Here is a 26,455-nt window from a genome sequence, read left to right on the forward strand (position 1 = left end):
TCACTCAAAGAAAGAAGAGATATTTCTGCATAAAAAAAAAAAAAAACAAACCGAACAAATCAACACCCCATAAACTTGTAAAGGAACTTGTATTTCTTACAGGCTCATTTCACCTAGGTAAAAAGAGTCACTGTGGTGCAGAGTTCCTCTTTGCCAGACTCGATGGAGATACAACACAGAATGGAATTTTCAGGGTTTCATTTTTAACAGTTTTAAAGCAAAGATTTGTAGTTTGGATGGGTAAAATATTTGTACAGTGAATCCTGAAGAACAGTTTCTGACACAGCAAGCTTGTCACAAGATGCATTGCCAGCATGCTGTTGTGGCACAGACTTCATTCCCAACAGCTTCTTGCCCATTAGGCATCCAGTCAGAACAACTTCAGGAAAACATAATTTAGCTTTTCCAAAACATGAGCAAAGAACAACTCCAACAGAGGAGTAATTGCAGTTTATATATAATGTGCAGTTTATACATGAAGTATTTTATTCAACAGGAAAATATCACTCTGAGTCACCTGTGTGCTGAATCAGCATGTGCTCTCAAGTTAATTCAGAAGGCCAAAACTTATGGTAGCTTCACATCATGCTTTCTACTTCAAGACTCCAAAACTAACATTCTTTAAGACATCAAATGTTTTTAAAAAGAGGACCTGAATCTACGAACTGTGAAATATAGGCTTTTATTAAAGGGGAGGAAGAAAAGAACATGAAAACCATACCAGTCATGTTTCCTTAGGATAAAATGCTACACAGCCACCCCCAGTATCAAGTATCACAGCAATTTATGATGCTAAAGGAAAAAAAACATACCCAGAAATCCCTCCCCCAAAACCCACAAATGTAGGCAAACAATGAACAATCTCAAATTATTTATTAGGAAAAGACAAAGTACTGTTTCAACATTCATACAGAACAAATGGTAATAAAACCAGGAAAATAAACTGTAAAAAGTAGGCCCATCACAGAGGATTTGGGTTATGACAAAGTAAATGAAATCCAAACTTCATTCATGCAAACAAGCAGTAAAGAATTATTTACAGTTTTGATGGGATGAATTACAGCATTGGCCATATTTGCGCCCCAATCAAATGACTCAGTGACATATTATAGGGATCTAATCTGTACATTCAATAATGAGAATCTATAAAAAGAAAAATAATTTAAACAATTTACAAGACCTGTATTACAGATGGCATAAAGGTATCATTTACAAGAGCTGTATTAACAGGTGACACAAAGGTATTAATCAGTAATTTATGAATAAAAATTTGTAGCACATATTTTTACATCACATCTTCAGTGTCTGAACAGTAAACAAGAAAGTGGAGACATAACATGAGTGCAATGTAAGAGAATAAGGCAACTTAACCAAATGGCTCCTCAGAGAACTTCCATCCTACAAGAGTTTACAATTTACAAATTTGCCTGTCCATTTTACTAACTAAAACAAGTATCTGAAGACAGCAGTTGGTGATTAGAAGGCCTGCATACAATGAGACAGTAGATGGAAAATTAAATACTTGTTTGTTAAAATGCCAGCACTCAGGAATGTAAAAAAGTGCAGATTATCAAAAGCCCTCTATGTCCTATCTCTATAACATCAACACACTAATCTTCATGTTCTAGATGTTTTAATTTAATACATCTCAAAATACTAATTCACTAGTCTTATAATTAAATTCTTTTGTAATGCACAATCTGAAACTAATATACCTCCTCCCAAAGCTTGTATTTACAATCTTCTTAAATTGATGCTAGAAGAATTGTGAAATGCTAGCAATTTATAGCAAAGATTAGCAACTGACACACCATATTCCAGTTTATTTTATAGGCAAGCCTAATTAACACATTTAGCTTTTAATATTATTTTAAATGGGTATTTTTGCTTTTTCAACAACTTCCTCAAATGCTTACAGTAACAGCTGATTTTCTTGAAGTTTTAGCAGAGAACAAATGCCAATCGTGTTCTACTTGATACAATTTGCTTAAACAGCTACAATGACAAAACAATATGAAAGATAACACTGAAATCCAGCAATGAAAAGTCATCTGTATCATAATGCGCAACAGGAAAGTTATGGGCCTTACAGAAAGCAGCACAGGAAGCCAAACCTGCCAATGACTTGCCACGTTAACAAACACAGTCCACATACTCTAAAAAAAAAAAAACCCAAAAGGGAAATTTGAAATAAGGCCAAAAAATATTTGCAAATGATAAATTTTAAGTCTGTCAAAAGGACCAGGCTATAAATATTTTATTTACAGTTTCTATTTAGAATCTTTATTCTCAACAAATGATTTAGCACCAGCAGGAATATGCAAAGTAGCATTACCAGGCAGAAGACCTCGAGGCCAAATCTTGCTCATTAGTTTAAAACAGTCCCCGTTTAAGAAAATCATCTACTCAAGTAACTGAAGTGAGCAGGATCTGGCACGCAGTTATGCAAACCTAGACTGCTCAAACATATTCCATTAGCACATTAATAATTACATATATATTACAGCATCTTTTGAGATGTTTTCAGAAAGTGTGTTTTTAAGAATACTTAATATGCTTTACATGTGTGAAGTAAATAAAACTAATAAAACAGGCTTCTGCAGACTTTTTTTAAACTCAAAGAATTAGTAATTTTATCAACAGATTATAATACTGGTGATGTACTTTGGAATATATCAGTAAAACTTAAAGAATGTAAGCAGGGAATGATCCCTGTATACTGTGATACTTCTTTAATCTCCCATGGTCATGTTTGAGGACTTAATTCACCCATTTTATCCACAATGATTGTAAGCCTGCCCCCCTATCACTGTGCGTTAACAGGAAATGGAAAAATTAAAAACAGTAACTGTATGTGTCAAGCGTGTTCCTAGCTCTGCACTGTGACCTACAGGTCTTGGTCAAATACTTCCAATCTGACCCACAGATTTTTGTTCACTTTTTAACCTAAGCAAAGCTCTGTTACATATTACAGGTTTTCTTAAGCCTACATAATCCAAAAAAAGGATGTAGAAAGCCCTGTCACTAGGAAAACACTGACAAGGGAAAGAACTAGTCTCGTTAGGTGTGCAGATGGACTCAGTATAAAAAGCTGACCACAACCAGCTCAACAGAACTGCACTGACCTTCATCTCTGTTCTGAACTAAACTGTTTCCTTGGGATTATAGCCACCTACTATCCAGAACGTGAATAGTGAAAGTGATATTTAAAAACAGGTTGAATGTAAATTTAGGCATTAACGTAAGTTAGTGACTGAAGGCATTAGACACCATCTAGTCTTTAAGAAGCACAGATTTGCTCTAGATAAGACACTTTAATTAGTTCCAAATGTTAAAATCCCATTGTTATTCTGAAACATTTAAAAATGAGAAGTTATTGCAACTTATCTGAAAGTAGGTACTTCCTGAAGACCTATACTGGATAGAGACATAGAGTTAGTATTACAACCCTTAAAGGAAATATAGTCACCTTGCATGTATACTACCAACAACTCAAATACAAGTAGTAATCTCTGTACTACTGAAGGAATATTTAATCCGTTATGAGAAGCCAGAAAGGAACTTTTGTTCTTAATCTACAGGCTGAGATTAAGTGGGACAGCATGGTCTCATATTCTTTCCACACCGTAACTCTTAAATTATGAACGGAGGTGTTGGCAGAAATCACACAGGTGCTTGCTTGCAGAACATTAGAGAGAGGGAAAGATCTTCAAAAGGCAGGTCAGACATCTGAACAGCCTTTGAAAATCTTGACTATAAGACAGTATACCAGTGCTGCTTCCCTCCAAACTGTTAAATTTATTGAGGCTTTACTAAAAAGAATGAAAGTGTTTATACTTAAACCTCTGCTAGCTTTAGTAAAGAATGCTGAGGATGTGTTCACTCCAGCTTGCTAAATACTCAAAATGTATTGTAGAAGAAGTTCCCTTCTTGTTCAAATTGCAGTTACCCTATGTAGAACTAGAAAGGTGAAAGTCGTTAAGTTTAATAGCCATACCAACCTGGAATAGCTTCATCTAAAAATGAACTTCCTTGGCCAGAAATAATCTGTACTTATCTGACTAAAACCACATGATTTTTTGGAAGATACTGATAGAATAAAACTGTGTGTAATACTTAAAAAGATCAAGCTGGAGGGACGAGACCAAGAAATGCAGAAACATTACCCCAAGATAAGGGCTACAGGGATAGGAAGCCAGAAACCTGATGCTGTTTTCCTGGCATCTCTAGCTACACTGGATTGAAATGATCATCTCCATGGTCAATAAAATTATCTGCCATTTCTCTGGTAAGCAACACTGGTTAGGAAACCTCATGGATAAAGTCCCAGTACCAGCAAAATTGGCATTATATGAAAAAATTAAAAAGGCACTCACATGGCTGATTGAGCTGAAAACGATTACACATTCAAAATGAGCTTTATGTTTTACTTTAGAAGAGGAAATAGCACACAACTTTCCTCTAGAGAAGTGGTTCTACTTGAGAAGACAGAAGTAGCCCTGAGAAATCCCCAAATTTTCTCTACTGCAGTACTTCACACTGAATCAATTCACTCTAAAGCTGCTTCAACCAGTTAGCTTCAAGGAAAAGGAAAAGAAATGGCAAGGGGGAAAGTAAAAACAGAGAAGATCAGGAAAAAGCAAGTTACTTCAGTGATTTGTATAAAAGAAACAAACCTTTTCAACCTATTTAAAACAGAATTTATATGAAAAGACTTTAAGGCTTATCTTGCAACTATTCGTGATGCCTAGCATTTTATGTGGTGGTAGAGTCAATCTTTGGAGACTCTAGTAACAAGTTCTAAGTTGAGAGAGAATGAGATGAAAACCAAAGATGTGGCTTAAATACGGGACCCCTGGGCTTTACAGTAGGGCTTGAAAACTTCCCTGGTTGCTCTTGTAATAAGTAACAATTGTGCTAATAAAACCAGCAAAAGGAAGCCAATTTTTTAGAAGCTCAAGGGAAGTAAAATAGAGGTAGGGCACACTTTTTGATTCTCACAGTAGTTTCTATACAGTACAGCTATTCAAGAATTACTCCATTAATTTATTCTGTAACTCTCTACAATTTACTTTAAAAATGTATCTTAGGTCATATCAACTTCAAATGGTTTAAAATAACCACGGTCGTTACGTAATCATCTTCTACATGTGCTTCTGGTTAAATATACAAGTAACTTCTAACCACTGCTTCAGGAGCAGCTCTCTTTCCGTATCACAAAATGAGAAGTGAAGGAGCAATAAATATGGTCTAAAAGAACTCTTTCTAATCAAGCTGTAGTATGCGTCTTAAAGTACCTCACTTTGCAAGGAAAATACGCAGTTGGTTTGCAAAATTTTCAGAAGGCTGTCAAAACATTCAGAAAATTAAGTTTTTACAGAGTTTTATAACCAAATAAAAGTTACTTTCTATAGTCAATTGTAACTTAAAAGGAACGGTATACAGCATTTATAAAGACATTCTATAAAAACCATGCTCACTTATTTTCTGAAGTGCTCTGATTTAGCATTAGATCAGTTGAACTATGAGTGTAATTTTTGTTTGTTTTTTTAACATCTAAAATGAAACATCAAAGCAAGCACAATGGAAATGTAGTACGAGTATCAGGAAAAGCAACACTAAATGGAACTGCATTTGTGATTGGCATTGGGCTTAATGAATTGGCTACTCTAAGTTACTGTACCCTTAAAGGACCACAGAAAATTAAAAAAACAACATATGATGTTAGTATGGGGCTTTGAATTTTAAGAAAAGAAAGAGAAGACTCAAAATAACACACAGAGGTTTCTAACACAGTAGGTGGATGTGTCTGTGAATACAACACAGCCATGCTGTGGAATACTCGAGCAGTTTTAAAAATACCTTAAAACCCCAGATATGAATGTGTTCTAGTCTGGTTGCTCCTCATGCACTTATAGGAAAAATTTAACATTAAAATGATATCATAAAATTGGGTAGCTCTTGAGTCCACAAAGAGTCATGTAGCTAATGACTGTATAATATTCTTAGAAGTTTAAGATCTCATGCCCTGGCTTCAGGACTAAACTTATTACAATAATCACAACTGTAAATTTTAAAAGTATACAGAAAAACCCAAAGATCAGTTCCAGAGTATGGATTTTATCCCAAGGCCACAATTTGATTAATGGTTCCATATTGCAAGTGCACTAAATATTGGTCCGTTTGGTGCTGCAATACAAACTCTGATGCTGTCACTCAACTTTCAAAAACAAACTTCCAAATCCAAAAGCAAGCTAACAACCTTTCATTTTCAACATCTAATTAGATTCTGATCAACTTTTATAAAATTAAGGGGAAATCACATTTTCAAATTAGTAGGATGGGGCAGAAATTTTCCAAACCTCCACAGAAATGAGCCAAAGCATCACAATTATAAGGTCCCATATTTAGTCTATTTTATAAGTATTTCTTCAATTCTCTAAGGCTTTGTGGTACCTTTACAAATAATGATGCATGATGTCAGAATTTATAAGAGAAACAAACAAACAAAAACAAACCAGAAGGCATTTTGGAAGTCATGTCCTGAAAAAAACAGCACCACCACCCCCCCCCAACCTGCCTTCATTTATCATTAAATTCTTTTCCAAATCCAACCAAAGACAGAGGGGATCTTCCCAAAATAACAGCTGCATCTTCAAATAAATGAAGAGGGAAAGTGAGTATCTTCACAAAACCTTCAAAACATCAACTGCTTAATCTGCTGCTTTGGCTGATTTTTTGTGTTTCTATTCTTCCCACTGAAAATCAAAGCATTCATATTACTTCCATTACACATAAAAATAAAATAATTACTGTTCTTACTGTGGGAAGCAATTGTTTACAGTTTCCTCATCTTGTAGATAGTACCTTACTGTTATTAAAGTTGTTTTCTGTAAGTACACATTGGAAATTGTGCTCCTAATATATTATAACTAATGAAAATAATTTTTCATTCATCAATTATATACAAAACTGATGAGCCTAAAGCCTCAGGAGTAAACTTGCAATATTTTCATGCTGCGCACTTAAAGGTTTGGCATTCCTTCTTCTGGAAGCTTGTTTTCAGAGGATGTATTGCATATTAAAAGTTCAATACTGGCTACATGTACCCAAGGAACATATACGATATCCCCGAACAGTTCACTTTTCAAGGCCCAGAGTGAAAACCCCCCTCCTTATAATGGCAATATTCAGTAGCTAATCACTTCTTAAAAACAGTTACAGAAAAACCTGCTATTTTTTTCTCCCCTCCCCAGATTTAGTTCCCATTGCCGTAAGTGTCATTCAGGTGGAAAATACTTCAGTGTAGTGACATCTGGTACCTCAACTGAAATTTGGCAGCCCAAGAAGAGCACCAACAGCTCCAAAGTATCCCTGTTCAAAACAAAGAAAAAAGTATTTCAGGTTCAAGTAGGGTATTAAATTCTGCACTATTCACATTTCAATGACAACAAAGCATCTGGTGGACCAATGCTACAGAAAGACCGCCACAAACTTTCAATATATAATCTTTCATAATAATTTTTTTAAAGCTTTGCAAAACAAACATTTTATCCTTCTCATCTAGCTTAACTTTAGATTTTACCCCAAGCCTCCCCATACACTGCAGGACTTCTAAGACATGTATCAGTGACTCCTAAAACACAGAAATCAGGTTTGGTTTGTTTTTCCTACAGGAGCTGCATATCTTGGTTGTCAAAGGATCTTCGATATCCATGCCAACACTGTTCCTAAGGTCTAAGTCAAAAACTTCTTAAACTAACCACACCTCACATTCTTTAAGAATTATGTCCAAGCTTCAACACCATTTTTTGGGCTGTATACTCACCTGCATACAAAGAACCACGTTCTCCTGCTGGATTACTTTTCCCCTCTGGGGAAGCAAGATGTTCCCTCTCCCTACAACTATGAAATATAGAAGTGTTTGGAATCTACACTTGACCAAATGCAAGAATTTAAAATTTATCCAAGAAAAATCTGAAGGGGCACAGAACTAACAAGGAACCATTCTGCTATTACTGCAGACACTAGCACCAAGACAGACTACTGTCAGTCTCAGGATAAGCAATAAAGGAAAAAAGTTGTGAGAATCAACTGAAGGGGAGATGAAATGCTGTAACATTTGCAGACCAACAAACTGAGAACAAAATTTGCCAGCCCACTGCCAAGAAGCTACAAGTCTCCCAACTGCTGCACCTGTAATTAATACTGGTTGCCTATATTTTAACCAAAACAAGTCAACTCTCTCAGCATTACCTACTGATCTAGACTGCAGAAGCTGCCCAAAAGCAGGGTAGTCTCAGAGCATAAAATCACTACGACTTTAACTTGAAGGTGTTACCTGTGGTTGCATGAAAGCAGTCCTTGTTAAAAGCAGTCTCAACTTTCAGGATGTTGCTCAAACTCAGCTGAGAACAATACAAGTATTTCAACGGCCCATGCTTTAGATCTCTCTGTAATCTTTTGAAATACAATACTTACTATTGTTTCCCTCCAAAACCAAGGAAAGACTGCTGAACCTTAGTGCAGAGCTTAACATTTTCTTGTCCCTCTCCACAGATCTATAGCATGAACTGAGATACCCCAAAGCGACCAAAGTACTTCCCTGGCAGAGAAAGCTGTCCCCAGAGAACCAATACAGTATGACAAACCTCCTTTTATTTTCAATGCTTACTGAGTACTTGGATGTCTCAGGATATCACACATATGAGAACTACTCAATACACGCATTTTTGATTTATGGTAAAACAATACATACTGACAAGTGAACCGCGGCATACCTCATGTTCTAGGAACAAGGCCTTCAGCTGGCCTTTTGACCAGTAATCCAGTGCATATGCAAGAAGCTTCATTGACAAAGTATTCACACGTAAAAAATTGCCAACAAATACAACTCTGTTTATTTTCTAAAAAGAAGAGAAAAACAGCAAAGAATTAAGTCTTTTCACTGTTTAATACAGCTTTCAAAAATTAAGCTATGAAAGAACAGACTGTCTCGGGCAAGGAAAAAAAACCCCAAACAACCAAAGCCCAAACAATCCACAATTAAAACATGGTTCCAAAATTTAAAACACAGCATACTTGGCAAAAAGGAAAAACTCTGCAACCCTCAAGAATTAAAGGACTTAATTTACAGTGAAGTTGCCTTTGTGTTTCAAATTAAGTGAGCATTTTCAGTAATTAAGCCAAAGAAACAGCCCAACTAAATGTGAAATTAAATGAAAAATACTTATATTTGGTAGAGAAGACTCAATGCCTTCATAGCCCTGTACAATGCTGCTTGATCCATATGCAACAAGGCAGCACTGTAAAGAAGCCGAAGACAGTAAGACATAACAGATGTTCCTTTCATCTTCAGACCTCAATATACCTCAGCATAACATTAGATTAAGACTTAAATACTAGAAGTGAGCTGTGAATTTTAATCAAGTCAAATGTAAAAAAGTGAAAATCGTTTGACTTTCCCCATTCACTGAAATAAATTCAACATTAAGTGGAAGCAACCTTAAACACTGGCTTAATGATAGAAGAGCAAAAACCAAAGAAAATTTCATTGTGTTAGTGCTTAAATAAGTGCTTAATTACGTTAGATGAATACACATATCCAAGTTTTTGTAACAACTAGTATGACAATTCAACCTGTAGTCAAATGACTAACATGCAACTGTTTTTCACCATCTTGATTAGTTCATAGTGAAGACAAAGTAAACACACTGTTAAGGCACCCAAACATAATTCTGCTCTAAAGCAGGAAGCCAAAATAATTAAATCCATTTTATCTTTATACAGCAATTCAAGGTATTAGTTTGTGTATCCCCATTAACTATTTCTTATAATTTGTAGCTCTGTGACATAGTTGGAATTAGACCCCAAAAAATTGGAATAAAGCTAATAAAGCTAATTTGTGCAGTTTACGAGTTCTGATTTGTACTCATTTATCCCCACCCTTAAATATAAATTGCATACATTTGACTCAGACTCAGACTATTAGTATATACCTTCAACTTCACCCTCATTTTAACTCCTGTTATCAAGCTTTGCCATAAAGCAAAAAAGCCAAAATTAACTTAATACGCACAAAATCAACTTTTTTCTCCAAGACAGACATGTGAGAAAGAGAAGGAAACTGAGGGAGAACTTGCAACATTAAACCCAGAAAAATATATTAGTCTGGCTCCTAAGCAAAAGGAGGATTACTGCAGCTGACAAGGTTGTTGATATTTCTGAGACTATCACGTCCATAGATTTCAAGCAGAGCTCTAAATACACTTACCCTTAGTCTTCTCTAAGAAAGCTGTTACTAAACCTCACTTTATCCAAAGCTTGTTGATAATGAATGAGGAAATCCCTGGTGCTGACACCCATACCTTCTATGCCTAAATTCATTATTCTTCCACAGGTTCCTGACTGTCCATGCTAGTCATAGTGCAGCTGAATGCATACTGGTTCTGTTCAGCATAGTTTGGAGAAACAGAAGATGGCAGGAAACTGTCTCTGTATTAACCAGTACGAAGACAGGTGTCAAAACAATTTGAAGTCTAAAGAGTTGGTAAAAATTAAAAACAATGCTTAACTAGAAGCAAGGCTTTCTACAAGCTTTAATCAGAGAATAATTTCAGCTTGAAGAAACTGCTGGAGGCCATCAGGTCCTATGCATTGCTCGAAGCAGGTCTTTCAGCAACTTAAATGTTGAAGTTGCTTAAGTCATGTTTTAAAACTCTCCAAGGACACAGAGCTCACAGTCTCTCTCTGAATCCATGTTTCAGGGCTTAACCACTCTCATTGTGAGCATTTTTTCCCTTATACCAATCAGAGTTCCCTTTGCTACAAGTTGCGTCCATTGCTTCCTGTCCTGCTGTGCACAGCTGTACCTGGCAGTGTCTTCTCGGTAACCCTCTCTAGATAGTGACCACCATTCCAGGCTTCAGCTTCTTCTTCAGGCTTAACCTGGATCCCTCAGTGTTTGCTCATACGTTAAGTGCTCCAGGGCAAGGCCCTGTCTTGGTAACCCGTCTGTTACACTTGTTCTAGTTTGACAGTGCTTCTGTTTTGGTGATAGTGGTGGTTGGGGAGCAGGGGGAAAGAGGTCATGCCCAAAGTCATCACCTCCTCTGAACTGCTGGCTATGTCCTTGCTAATGCATCTCAGCACAAGGTCAGCCTTCACCATTGCATGTGTACACTATTGATATGTGTTCAGTTCAACTTGCCTGTCAACACCCTCCTCTCTTCTGCAATGCTACTCCCTAGCCAGTCTGTAACCCACCTTTTGCTTTTGCCATGAGGATGCTACCCTAGAAGATTAACAAGCTGTTCTGGGCTCCTTATGCCATTGGGACAACCTCCCACAAAATCTTGCTTCCTAAATCCCCCCCAAAACCTGAATCCTGTTCTACTCAAGTCCATCTAGAGTCTCCATTCTCCTACTTGCCTTCTTCACTTTCCTCAGGATCTTAAACTCTACTATTTCAAGGCTGTCACTGAAATCCCTGACCAGTTCTTCACTCGTGAACAGCAGGTCCAGCACCATGCTTGCCTACTCAGCCTACCTAGCACTTGTGTCAGAATATCGTCCCCAGCACACTGAGAAGTATGGATTGCTTATGATGTGCCTTGTTACCCTTCCAATAGAGGTTGGGATAGTCCCTCGTAGGAAGCAGGACTTACAAGCCCTCTTGTATCCCATGCTGCACATGTTTGTATACAGAGACTTAAGTTGGGCCCACCATCATCCTGGTTTGCAAGGGGACTTCGGGACCTGTCATCACAACATCCTTTGTTCCCCTTCTCCCTCACTTGTCTGTAGGCTTTGGGCTCCATTCCCCAACAAAGCTAGTTTGAAGCCCTCCTCATTAGGTTATCCTCCCCATTGGCAAAGACATCCTTGTCCCACTGCTCCAAAGACAGCCAAAACATTCTGAATCAATTCCTAGTTCTTTAATACTACATGAATTTCTTCATTTCATTTGAGAATGTACTAAAAGGTTTAAAACAATACGTCATTTTAGCAGTCATTTAATCTGAAACCAAATAATAGACCTATAGATAGATCATTTCCTTGTCAGAAGTTTTTACCTCATTTACTGCACACATCCGGGCAATAGACCCAATGTTATTGGTGATGGTGACCAATATGGCTCTTGCAAGATCTTCTTTACTAACAGACTCTCTCTTTTCTTTGTAGATCATATTTCCAAAACTAGAACAGCAAAAAATCCTATTAAGTACAAAGTGATTCATGTGCACTTGAAGTAATTTCTGAATTACAATGAAGAATGTAATTTTTATGCTACAACAGAACTTAAGTCACATGTTCGCTCTTAAGGAGCTCCCATTTTAAGTCTATATTAAGTATAGCAATTTGACAACTGATACTATAACGTGCGTATTTATTCCTTCACAGGAAACAGTCAATCTTGTCACAATAATGACCCCCAACAAAATATTTTTGTTTGGATTGTTGACTTCCATGAAGAAGCATCTACAGCAAGAAGTAGTCTTATTCTTAGGCAAGACTACTCTACAAATGTAGTCACTGTAAATTAAGTTAATGCCTAAGTCTGACTGGCGAATCCTCCAAGTCCTCATGCTTGCTTCCTCACTCACAGAATCTATCCAATCCTCTATTCTCAGAGTAGAAGTAAACTAGAGATGAGATCAATGGTTTTATGATGCAACACAACCCTCTGAAACAGAAAATAAACAGCTGACAGACTGCAATTTAGGTTGTATAAATGAAAAGTTCTAGATTAGAAGGGCATTTCTATTACTATACACAGTAGGTAATTTCTTACGAATTATAAGAAATAAAAAACAAGACAAGAATCCATAGCTATGCATGGTATTTTACCACCAAGGACTCTGTGCCATATCTAAGTCAGTTCGGAGAGCCAGAATCCTGAATATTCTAAAACTCAAATAGTCATCAAAGATCCTAAGGGTCTTAAAAAGTAAATGAGAACAAAAAAATACCTATATACAGACTGAGTTAAGATGTATTGATTAAAAGTGTAAAGTTTGCACATATTAAAACCTCTCAGCATATGCTCTCTCAACAGGCTTGGACTCAGCTGGCTGGAGAGGGAATAAAGTTACTGTGAATTAAGACCTCTTACTACTGAATAAGAGCAAAGATTTAATGAACTCACTTATGTACATATTAGTTTCACTCCCAAAGTTTATTCTGCTTACATTTCTTAAGGGTAGAGAAACTGTAACTTCACCAATAATCTTCCCCAATGGACATAAAACTTGCAGCTATGACAAAAATCCTTTGTCACTGGCAGTAAAAGACATTCATTCTCATGGTGCAAACTGCTTACGTTCAACAGCCTTCATAAGTGAGAAAAGTAGTTAAAATGTTATGCCAGGTGCCTGTACTGACAATCATGTACCAAAAAACGCAGTCTCTCAAAAAAAAATTAAAGAGATACTACTGTAAGAGCAACACAAATGCCATCTACCACTCACCTTCCCTCTGGACAACAACCCTACTAAAAGATTCTAGGAAGTCAAAAAGTAATCAGCTTTGTTTTTCCTCTGCACTTTGTTCTTGCCACTCCTGTGATCACCTCACGTTCTCTGACTCATGTAAAACTGTATATGACATATCACACGAGGTTTCTTCAATACCTAGCTAGCAGGCACCTATGGTTGCATGTGGCTTTAAATCTTCAGGAAAACTGAGTATATATACTTTTAGGATAAAAATGCAACTTGACTACAATAAAAGTTTGCAAAAAGCAGTTTTCTCAGTATTAATAGTTCAAGTCTTGCTTTTGAAGCCCCTCAAACCAGCAAAAGAACCAACAAAAAGATCTCTTGCTTACCTGGATGCTACAGCCCATCCTGGCAAGCCAAATCTTTCATAGTCTCCTCCATAAATGTCTCGAACCAGCTTGTCAGCATGTGTGCTGTCTCCTTTGGATGCCATTTCCAGAGCTTCTTCAAAACTTTCACAGCCTGTCAACAAACTGCATAAACCAAGAAAGGTCCCTCCACCTAGACTAAGAAGAAAGAAAACTAGTTGCTTTATATATTTCCTCACATCAAAGATTCTTGTGTTTGACTAATAAACAAACAAAGCCCTCCAACTTAGAAACCAAGCTGTCTGCTTTCTTGCTTAAGGTTTACTACACAAACAGCTGTCAATCAATTTAACATTTATATAAGTCACTTACAAGAAGCTAACCATACAGTAAGAGCTAATAAATAGTTATAAACTCTTAAAAATGTAAGCTGGAAAACTTAATCAGAGACAAACTCCCTGAATACCCACATCATGGAACTGACTGATCCTTGATCATTTACTGTAAAAGATGTGGGGGCACTATTTATTCTTATGGAGCAAAAGAAACACAGGTTCACTGGACACATTATCAAAATTTGAGACTAAACCTATAAAACTCTCACTATGGAGCACTTCTAGCACTCACTGATTGATAAATAAGATACTAGCTAAGTCCCCTCAATACCAGAACTATGGGAATGGGCTTCAATGAATGCAGCTGTAAATTAAAGATAAAATATTTTTCCATACTACAGAGTGAGGGAAGGAATAGATGGGGGGAGTCAGGGAGAGGAACCACTCTGAAAACAGAAGGCTCATTGTTCCACAGAGTAACAACCCCAGCTTAGGTTTTTGAGTTACCTTGTTCCAGTTACTCTTTTATAATTGTCTTTGGAATGGACTGATAAAATACTGACTCCTGAACCAATGTTAACAACCAGCAATGGATATGGATCATCCAGGTTAAAAGGCATCTTTTGGCATCTCTCAGGATCTGAGGCATTTTCAAAATAATAGCACTCTGCCTGGCCGTTGAAGCTGACAGAGTCTATATACAATAAGCCTTTGACAAGGCAGTCAAGCTCATCCAGTTTGTGCAGCTGGAGGTTTCCAATCTGTGTTAAAAAAGAAAAAAGACAGTGTCAACGTGTTCTAACATTGCCTAAACATGCTGCAAATTTGTAAGTACATTTGTACTGCCTAACTTTAAGAAGCTCTCTCACGCGACTAATTCAAGAACTTCAACCCCACTATAAAGCCAAAGAAGAATTCAGAGGTAAATTCTGAATACATCAATTAGCAAATTACTCTTGACTATAAATCTAGACCTCAGACTTGAATCAAGAACAGACAGGCAGTATAAATACCTGCTTTGGTAAGCCCAAATGAAACTTTTGAGATACTCGGACATTAATCCATTGAAAAATTAGCAACATTTTTCATCAATCTAAATAAAGAGTCACCAAATACCCTAGAGACCCCACTGAGTGTCATCTTGGTGAAAATCACACCTGCACATCTTTTCAAGATTTGTGGGTTTCCTCCCCCATCTTAGAAGTCAGTAATTTCTAAGATGTCAGCAGATAAAAACTTAAGATAAAAACCTCAATGGCACCGTACTAACTATCCTTGCAACTTTATTAACACTCCAAGGACCATAACAAAACCACAGGTCAGAAATTCTATGGGACTTTAGGCTTGTTACAGTTCTTCCTCAGTTTTGCACATACATTTAAGCTGCCATTCTCTCACAAAGTAGAAACACAATTTAACAGGTGCTGTGGATTCCAGGAAGGCTGTAATTTCACACCATACTTAATCCAATTTAACTCTAGGCTTTCACAAAAAGAGTGATCATGCTCTCTCCCTTACTGCAGCAGGGAGTTCCAACAGTTAGAGAGTCCAATTAGGCAGCTAATCCAAGAAAAAACACCCATGAAGTCTATCTCTGAATCAGGTGAGCTGGCATTTAGAAAGCAGCCTGCAGTTAGATTAGGAAGCTGCACAACCAGACCAGGGTGGGGGTTTAGATAATGAATTAGTTCTGTTGTACAAATTGTGACCCTACCCCACAAACAGTTGTACCAGCTCAACACAAGACTGGCACAGGAATGGAAATACAAGCAGATTTTTGAAACTGAACATTTTGTGCTATTGAAAGTCTTCTTGTCTCTAGAAGCACAAGAAGAGGTATGCAGCCACTTTAAAACTAGGACATCTGCACACTGGATACTGTGATAATATTCTTAGTTAGTAACAACTATCTTCAGATAGAAACCGCATCTAAAGAAATGATCAATTTTGATCATCAAGGGAAGAGTCAAAACACCTCGGGAAAACCCCAAACTGCTCTGCAGTTGAAAAAAAGACTGTCTTTGAAATACACATTTTGTCACAGATCTCTAAACAATACACTGGACTAAATTAGTGAGGATAAGCCCACCCACAAACATTGAAAACCTATCATTAAAGACTGCTTAGGAAAGAAAATCCAAAGCGACTCAAGTGCCTCAGCAGTTTAAGCACATTTCCCATCAGAGAAAACACAGATTAGAAAATGGTTAACTTCCACAAAGCTGTCCTGCATTTCACTGCATTAATGGAAGTTTCTAATTAGCTGTTAGCATTAGATCTCTGTGTTTATTATGACGATGTCAGAAAGCATATTTCTAGATTATCATACTTAAGACTGAAAAAGAAATGAATAATTAATAATCTCTGAGCATTCCACAGTTTTTCAAAATACTGCTTTTTTTAAGCCATCATCAGCAATGCTTTTAGCATCAGCTTCAGTACAAGGAAAGATAGGCTACCTACTGTGCGAAAATCTTCTTCAAACTTGTAAGCACCACCGCCGGTGGCACAGAGCACCGTATGTAGTGTTGAAAAGTTTTTATTTCTTCCCATTTGGATAAAAGTAGGCAAATCATGAGTTGGGAATCGAATAAAGTGCAAGTTTCCTCTTCTAGCAAAAATCGTTAAGTCTTTCAGCTCAAGGTGGACATCTCGAATGCCAGTGGATCCATAGGCTACATTGGAAGTCAGATATTTCCGGATGCTCTTCAAGCTTTCAACTTCCTCCTGTTCCTCCTCTGCAGTGATATCAATAGGTTCAAAATATGCAAGTTTCACCAAAGTTCCCCCAATGTCCATGCCAAACCATGGAAAAGCTGTGAAGATACAAGAATCGATCGACTAGCTTAGTTAAAGAGCAAAAGCAATACATGTAACTTAAGACTAAACCAATGCTATACTTTTCAACAAGAAAGACATTAACAAAAATGCTCACAGGAACAAAGAATTAGTACTCATTTCCACTACATGATCTTAAACATCCCTCTGGCTGCAGGTAAAAGTGGAAAAATGAGCAACTCTATTTACACATTTATAATGCTGTCACACATGCTCAGAAAGCCCAACTGAAAACTCCCCAAACCATACTACATCTTTAATACTGCCTCAAACAAAATTCAACCACTTTTTTTTGGGCGGGGGGGGAGGGAACAAAGGATTAAAATAACCTTCACTCCTAAAATAATAGTTTTGACATAGACAAAGACTGCAATGCACACTCATGAGAAAGCAGGTTACACATTATAGCTGACAAAAGCAGCAAGACAGGTGTTTCTCCTCTAACAGTTATCTTTTGCTCTCATAACATGTTTTGTTTGAGAGGGAAACATTAATTTATTTCCATGTATTTTAAAAATTGACACAGTTAAGATGCCTAATTTCTGGAGCTGAAGAAAGCTGTTCATATATCCCTTGAAGTTACAACGGGCTAACACAAAGTACTATTCAGAAGTACATACAAGATAGAAAATCAATATTACTGAACCTATGTTCCACTTTTCTTTTTTTTGTATCTTGGATAGGAAGGAGGAATTTCTGTACTACAAAGCAACAACACTAAACCACAAGTATTTTGTCTTTGACACTTCTGTGGGGTGACTGCAATTCCTAACAGGGATTCCATGGTTTATGTCATCTAGGACCATGATTTGAATATGCCTGTGTCAATAAATCTTCCTTCCATCTCCTGTGTGTGGAGAAACAGATACTCAGCAACCCTACAGCAAAGACAACATCAGCATTTGAGAGTTTCCCCACTGTCATACCCCAGAAACAGTGTTTAAAACTTAATTTGTAACTTTAAGAAAGATCCTGAACATCCAGCTGGGAAGCTTGTTATTTTTATTTCCCAGTTGACACTATAACTTGCTGAACTGTTTGCAGTTTTTGGGGGTAGGGTTTTTTTGCTGTTTTTTTGTTTTGTTTTTTTGTTTTTTTTTTAATATTCTGCAGAGTTCCAATTTATTTCTTCAGATGCAATTCATATTACAGAAGCATGAAACTCAGGAACAAAACCGAAAGATGCTAACATGTTCATTGTAAGATGTAATTACGTTGGACTTACATTACCAGTGGGATTTATCCTTGACAAGAACGGCCTACCAAAATATTTTAATCTATTTAGTCAAGGCTGCCTGCATGCCAGTTCATGTATAACATGAGTGCAAAAGTTAAAAAAAGAACAAAAACAAACAAACAAACAAACCACAAAACCCCACCCAACTTAAAAGTTGCCTCAACTTTCAGGAAGAGATGTCTGGAAAATATTGTCAGATATTAACAAAAAAGATTGAGTCAGTAATCTCACTCTTCTTGAAAAACAAAATTTAAATACAAGGTTAAATTCTGTGAGCAAAATCTAGCTCCAAGTGGGAATAAGGAAGTTTTATAAACCTGGTATCTGTCCTATAAAGTTGAGATCTAAGCATAAGGCGAAGCATAAATTCACATATGAATTGACTTTACAGCTGCATAACTCTGGACATATGAAAGTTTGTCATCTTACTGTTTGACCACAATTAATTGATGATTAATTAAGTGACCTCACTAAGTTTCAGCCTCTTGTCATATACAATGTCACAAGACCAATACCGAAGAAGGGAAGTTGACTAACCCAGCAGACCAGAAAGTGTTTGTAGGAGTCAGTCCAACCCACTCAGAATTTAAATAGAACACTGCAAGCCAAATACTACCTAAAATACTTTGGATTCTTCCTACTCAGTGGGTCTACTGAATAACTAGGACCTAATCTTCCACAAGAAGAAAGAGAGGGGAACAGCTGAAAGTTCAACTGATGAGCTTAAGGAAGATTTGGTGCAAGTCATGCCTGTTTGTCAGAAGATCCACCACATCCCATGTTAAATGATCCAAAGGCTTTTGCAAATATAGCATTAGTCATCTCTCTCAAAATCTTAAGGTTTATGAATCTTGTATACCAAGTAAAAGGAAGAACAGTTGAACTGTAAGGAAGTTTATTCCATAATTCAAGTGAGAACATATTTTATGCTGAAAAATGGGATCATGCTGTACAGCATCAGTTTTCTGGGTTAACTGAGTGATCTTAACAGCCATTTAAAGATTTTGAGACTGAGTTTTCAGTTTTCACCTCTGCAACAAACCCCAAGAAGTTTCACACTTTTCTATTGAAAATTTGTCAAGATTTGGCTAGTAAGTACATTGCTCAAATTTCATTTGCAAGGTGGAGAAGTTCTGACAAGAAACTGAGCCCATGTACTGTTAACTTAATCCTTGTACCAGCAACCCAGAAGATACTACACAAGGATTCTTGTGTATGTAAGCCACTCTTGATTGATTTATATACAGGTCTAGCCAGGAAAATTAAAGCCATTTCGTTTTCCAAACACGGAAGGGGATACACATACACATATGTATATATGGCAAGCGCACAATCAGTTGAACTGTAGCTGCAATTTTGGGACTGCAGGGATACAAGATTTATCCATGCTTGAGCTACCTTTAAATATTAGAAATACACCAATTCTACAGAGTTAGAACGTAATTGTACATGGACACAACATGGAAACCTTGTGAACTCTTCTATTGCTGCAGCCTTCAAATCAGCTTGCTTTGGGTGGATCTTGGCTCAGGATCCATCCTATCTGGATGCAGGGGAAATGGAGAAAACAAGAACCCATGTGAAAACACCAGTTCCTCTTCCAATTACTGAAAAAGTTATTTCATTTGCAGGATTAAAATAAGGCCACAGAGAGATTCAGGATGGAGGACTACTCAGAAAATATACTATGAAGAGCATGCTCCAGTTTCCCACAAGACTTGCCCTTCAGAGGGCAGCCAGGCTAATCATGGCAATGGCTAAAGATGACATACCTACTTTAAGACATGCCACACATACAGGGAACCTGTGCATTACTTTACACTACATATATGAGCACTCTGCTTAAGGTGATGTTGCTACTCTTTGAGTCATGTTTGAAGCACAAGAGTTGTCACCCTTACATATGGTATCTACAGCATATATACCAGCATCTGTAGCTGGTACAGTCTCTCAAATCCATGAAAAATTTAATTCTGTCAGTCTTGTATTTGAAAGCTGTCTTGGAACAAGACAAAAATAGCATGGCACGTACCTTGGGCTGAGAATATATAAATGATTCTATAAAAAGTATTTTTATACTTGTATCTGTGGGTCATGCTTCTTTGAGTGAGAGATTTAAGAGCAGAATGACGGCAGCACAATCTTTTGAAAAAACATCCCCAGACATCAGCTTGATCCTTACGGCAGTCATAGGTTAAAGAAACATGCCTGGCTGAGACTAGTACCAATTGCATAACTTCGTTCCAAGCTCATAGCTCTGCGGATACCAGGTTTGAGGACCTGCAGAACTGTAGCCATCATTCCACAGCTTCAATTCATGTGGAGAGTCAATGCACCTGCATTAAAACTGGGCTTTTTCTGCAGCTGTATAGGGATTTGGTCATTAAAAGATTTCTCTCAGCTCTTCCTCTTTAAAACTGTTCCTGTTCCTAGGAAGACTCCACAAAAAGTGATGCACAGCTCAGAAATATTCCTTGCTGAGAATTTAACTGCTATTCACAGAACAAATCCAGCGTCCTGCCTTTTCAAAGTTCAGTTCCTCTCTGCAGAGGTCAGCTGCAATTTGAAAAAAGAAAAGCAGGAACCGAGCTTTTTACTCAAGCCAAATTGCCTTGGATAGACTACCTAAAACCGCTTCAAAAACATGCATTCTGCTTTTAGTAAGTCAAGCCAGGCTCTATTTAAGAATAAATAAAACACATATTTTTGCTATCTGAGAAGAGAGAAATATGCAAAGTAGAACATAAACTGGGAAGTCAACACCCATAAGGTTTAATACAATACGTCACACTGAATGGAACTGTCTCCAACAGGACAGCCAAAGGACTATCACAATATCCAACCTCCCCAATTCCAAATCCAGAATTTCTTTCACTCCCCAGCTGTGCCAACAGCCACTGTGGTCCCTACGTAGACACAGCAACCAGGAACCTTTGCTATAAAGGAACAGACTGTTCCATACATGCTGTGAAAATAGCTTTGAGAAGCAACCTGCTCAGAGTTAAAAACATGATCTTTAAGAGGATTCCCTAGAACTGCTTCCTGCAATGTAGAAAGGCACTTCCTGCATGGGAAGAGGGCTGTCACAAGATGCTGTGGTCAAGTAATGATGCAGCAGTTCTGCCTAGCAAGAAAACCCATGCTGATGGCTGTTGGTCCTTTTTAAAATTATTCTTTAGAGCTACACAGGGAGGCCTCAATCTCTTGTGTTTGTGCTTTTCAAGTTCTTGGTGTACATAGCTTCTGGCAGCAATCTTAAGGTTACTTATATCTTATCATATAAGGTCTTTATATGCCAAAAGGAAGTGATTACAGTAAAAAGCCTCTCAGGCCAACACAAGCACAAAGGTTGAAGTGTTCTCCTTTTCTACGGGTTCTGCTTCAGCAGAGCAGAGGACCTTCGAAGTTCTCCACCCAAACCACATACTAGTATTTTGACTTTGTACACCCATTTTGGATCCAAAGCTGCAGGAACTACACACTCAAAGACTTAACTACTTACCCCTTATTCAGTCAAGCATAAGGTTCTTCAGTTTAATGCTCTATTTGTATTTACCTTTTAAAGACTGAGAAACAGGTTACTGGTAAACTGTTTTCTATGAACATAATGACACATTAGAAACACAAACACCTTTAAAATACTTCCTTCTCACTGTAAGATAAAATAACAGTCTGGGTCAACGCTGCATTAAATTAACAACAAGAAGAGTAGCTACCTCCTAATTCAAGCAGGCAGCTTTGCACCGTAAAAAAAAAAAATAATTCACAGCTGTCAGTGACAGCAGAGAAAAGGCTACCAGATTTTGTGTCATCTTTGTAAGAAAGTTTACATATTATCAAGATATAGGACTGTTGCACTTGAAGTACAACCACAGCTTGGGGAACAACTGCCAAAGCGTGCTGCAGTTTGTGATTCTATATTGGCTTAAAATACAAGACAGGAAAATGATCATGGAATCACATGGAAACTTAAGTTTACTTCTGCCAGCACTGCAACAGTTCTTTATGAAAGTATGCAGATTATCAGTTCTGATACACAAAACTCATCTTCTAATTCAGCTCAGTATGTAGCCTTTGATAACAGAACTAACCTTGATCCCATTCTTATCTGATTACTGACAAGACAAACAAGTTAACTATATAAAACACAGTTAGTGTTCATAAACACAGCAACTTAAACTAAATGTATCTTGCAGTTTCTCCAAATGCATTTTCCTCTACATACATGTATACACTCTTATGCTTCCACTACCTCCCTAAAACATCTGCATACAGCAGAGTAAAAATTAATGGTAAACTCTAACACCTAAATCAGCTAGCAGTCTAAGGTAGCTAACAAGTCCAATGGGACAAGTTAAGAGAAAACACATCAAAGGTTGTTGAACTGCTAAATCAAGTGGGATTAACCTGATGGCTAGGCAGCAAAGTGCCTTTGCGGTACCCATGTTACACAAATGTGTTGCCTATGAGCCTCTACAGAGCAGAACTGCACATCAACCGCCCTTAGCCCTTGAGACACCGGAGAGTTTCTCCTCTTAACTAGTTTTCTAACAGGTTTTTGGTTCAAATATCCCAAGTCCAGCTCAAAATAGATTTGGGCTGGACAGAATTAACACCTGAATTAAATGCATCTGACGTGGGCTGTCACATCCTCCCATTTCCCTCATGGGAAAATTTCTCCATCAAACTCTGTAAACTCACCACACTTTCCCACTCAGCCACCTCTAATCACACTACAGAAAGGCCACATTTACCAGTGGGAGGACAGGTGGTAATCAGCAATTACTGCAACTGCTCTTCATTAGGTTTACCACATCTACAAGTGGATACCATGTAAAGCTAACACAAGCCAAAATATTGTTGCTTTCATCTTCTCCCTCCTTGCTCATTCTGTTAATTTTGTTGACATTTCAGCAGCAGCCTCTTTGGGGATAGCTGCTTTTATTATAGTGAGATACAGCATGCAGAGGCATAATCTAACACTTACAGATGCAAACACAGTATAAACTGTGCCTGGCAGTATTAACACGTTATTAGAAGTACATTTTTCAACTGCAGTGAAATGAGAGCCTGTAACATCTACTATGGGCTACTAATCAGCTTTTGAGGACTACTAAGAAAATGCTAGGATACCACAAGACTAAGCAGCAAGTTCTATGAACAGAAAAATCCCTTTAAAAGATATTCTCCAGCAACTTAAATGGATTTTTTCATCAATTTTACTACACAAATCCTGCACGGGATCACCGTGTCCACAATGACTACATGTGTCCATAGAATCATGTTAGAGAAAATAAACTTAAGATTTTCATCTTTTCTTTATATTGATACAGCGTTTTGTGAATCTCTGCTATGTACTTTCATAAGTTAATGTGTCTCAACTCGCCTGAATGGAAATGCAGGCATTTGCTCTCAAACTATTTTTAATAAACAATTAAAAGAAGCAAACTGTAAGAAGTAACATACACTGTGTACTAAATAGTAAAAGTTTTTGCCTTTCCTTCAGCAGTCCATTAGACTCCACAGCCAAGATGAAGAACTCCACTTCCCCTGAAGAGCACAGCTTGCTGGCACTTCCCTCCTCTCGATTGCGTCGCCTTCCCCTGCCAACATGAAGAGCTCTCTCAGAATGAGTGGCTCCTCTCCTCCCTTTAGACAGATCTCACACAGCAGCAGTTCTGCAAGACTCTTGGCTCTCACGTTTATCATCACCACCCCCAAATAACCTTTGGAAATTTCTCTTATGAGAGCCAGCCATTCTTCCCCATAGGCATTTCCTTAGAAGAGCCATCATGCAACTGCTGGTTGGAAGGGTCCCCTGTAGGTCATCTACTCCAACCTCTCAATCACACTAGCAGGAAAATTGCCAATACTAGATGAGGTCAACTACGGCTTTGACCAGCTGAGACTTGAAGACCTCTGAAGTTTTGCAAGAATCCGCCAAGGACAGAGGCTCCACAACCTCTCCAGCTTCCACTGCTACACTAACTACTTAGTACAAGGTTTTCCTAATTTGATTTCTGTTATCCTCCTTCAAAATGCCTATCACCTCTCATCACCTGCAGAAGAAATTTAAATGGCCCTTTACTAGCCTCTTTCAAGACAGCCAATCTCAGAAGCCATGTTCCACAAATTCAGCTGCGCTTCTCAGTTTTACAACAACAAAGTATACTTGTCTCCATTTTACCCTCACCTCTCTTATGACAGACATGACACTTAAGTCAGTGCAATCATGCTTTCTTTCATTCTAAACATCACAGATAAAAGTACAGGTAGCCTAAAGCAATCTTTTCAATTCCACTTTGCAGGCTCTCACAACAGACTAATGACCTCTTATTAAATAACGATTAACCATTTTTCCCCTGCACCAAATCTGGCTCCAGCACAGATGATTAAATACTCACTTCACCTAAGAAACATATACCCACTCAGCAACTGTACTGAAAAGTGTCTACAACTGTCTTAACTAAATAATTTGTAACTAGACAGTCTAAAAGTGGTGTTGTGAGCCCAACTCAGCTTGCAGGTCAGTTTGAGCATATAACCCAAATGGACAGCAGTAGTTGGGCACCAAAGCCCCCGAACATCAATGGACTTTTCCATCTTCAGCGCTTTTGTGGATCTGCTCCTCTTCGAACATTCAGGTGCTCTCCCACTTCAGCCAGTGTGACTAACCAGGAGCAGAGATCTGCAGAATGAGCCTAGAGTTCTCTTGCCTATGAAACTAAGTGCTATTATCTTTAAAAAAGCCACTGGCTTCAAAATATGAAGAGTCAAGATGAAACAAACAATGCCATTTGACACTGTATTCTTCCCTTCCACTGCTTATGCAGTTCCAATTGTTTCTGATTCCCATCATAAAACCAACATCGAAGTTCAGGTTCAAGAACTGGAAGAGTATAATTACAAATCTAGCGTATTTAAGCAGTTAAAACTTCTTGGTCACATTTGGCATTATTATTTAAACATGAGGTTTAAATCCACCACTACAGCAAACAAGTCTTTGAGGCCCAACAGAGACAGTTCTGAAATTAGCAGGTTTCTGCAGTAGAAGCAGCCACACTCTCACCATTTTAAATTACCAAGCCACTATAACGTCTTACAGCCAATTACTGCTTCAGAGTCTTGATATCATTCCTTAAATATTACAGCAGGGAAAAATATGCTGTCTGAACTGTACTCTTCATAAATGTGATTACAGTCAATTCAGCGATTTCCACACACTGGCACTAATAAGAGGTGATGGCTAATCGTGTGCTTCACATTCACAAATGTGTGATGCACATTTAGGGTTTCCTTAACACATCACAAGAAACAAAGTATTTTCACAGCCAAACGCAACTGCATGTCTACAGCTATTTCTAGAGCTACGCTAACACTTCCTGTGTTAAAAACGTTTGGTGATTTTCTTCTTGTTGGGCTGGTCAAACAATATATTTAAAATACACACTTTCAATATACTCTCTCAAGGTGTACGCTCGTCATTAGATAGGCACATCATATGACTAACAGTAGGCCTAGCTCTTTAGGACTAAACATCTTTTCCATACAGTAACTCACCCTGAAAATAAGTCTTTAAGTACGATGACAAAGATAAAAAAGCCTTAATCAGTGGAGTGATACCTGCACCCCTTCCAGCTCAGGTACACCCGTGTAAGTTTGACAGCTGTGCTGACTTGCACAGCTGTGCATCCGTTACACTGGGAAAACACCGCCTGTAGGTAGGCTAACTTTACCCAATCCAGTTCTCTGTTCCCACAAAAACGCCTGGGTAGTCCGAGACGTTTTGTCTGCATTCACCTGGGTCTGAACCACGTTTGTGCCCTCCAAAACAAATACGGTACTCCCGAATAGTAAGAAACGTTATTACAGCTGTGCTTGTTAAAGGGGAGCGTTCAGCGTGTTTTAATGAAAGACTTGTACGCAAGTATTAACACGTATTCTCTCTCAAAAAAATCCGAAGCTGATTAGCCCTTAAAAAGCAAAACCGTAGCAACTGCAGCCGCCTGCGCAGGTGTTCGGGACACCCGTTAAGCGCCGTCTCCATTAAAACCAGCACCCATCCCCCAAGCCCCGGTTACGTTACTTTCCATTCAAAGAGAAGCCCTCCCAGCGCGAACGCGGCTCTGCAAGACCACCCGAGCCCTGCAGCCCCACCGAAGAGGGACGCGCGGGAGCCAGCAGAGAGCCTCGGCCGGCGGCTCCCGAATTCAGAGAGCGGAGCGCCCCGCCGGAGCG

General features: G+C 38.1%; 1 protein-coding gene across 1 annotated transcript; it reads right to left on the reverse strand.

The window, feature by feature from the left end:
* Positions 1-856: 856 nt before the first annotated feature.
* PANK3 (pantothenate kinase 3) lies at positions 857-26,339 on the reverse strand. Its single transcript, XM_010579132.1, has 8 exons — positions 26,304-26,339; positions 16,606-16,958; positions 14,650-14,903; positions 13,829-14,005; positions 12,075-12,198; positions 8,781-8,906; positions 7,323-7,374; positions 857-6,758 (listed from the first exon to the last, which is right to left on the reverse strand). The coding sequence occupies exons 1-7, from the start codon at positions 26,308-26,310 to the stop codon at positions 7,324-7,326; spliced, it is 1,092 nt and encodes a 363-aa protein (XP_010577434.1). The 5' UTR covers positions 26,311-26,339; the 3' UTR covers positions 857-6,758; position 7,323.
* Between the last annotated feature and the right edge of the window lie 116 nt (positions 26,340-26,455).

This window comes from Haliaeetus leucocephalus, unplaced genomic scaffold (assembly GCF_000737465.1).
Source record: "Haliaeetus leucocephalus isolate CR32 unplaced genomic scaffold, Haliaeetus_leucocephalus-4.0 Scaffold656, whole genome shotgun sequence".
Lineage (NCBI taxonomy): Eukaryota > Metazoa > Chordata > Aves > Accipitriformes > Accipitridae > Haliaeetus > Haliaeetus leucocephalus.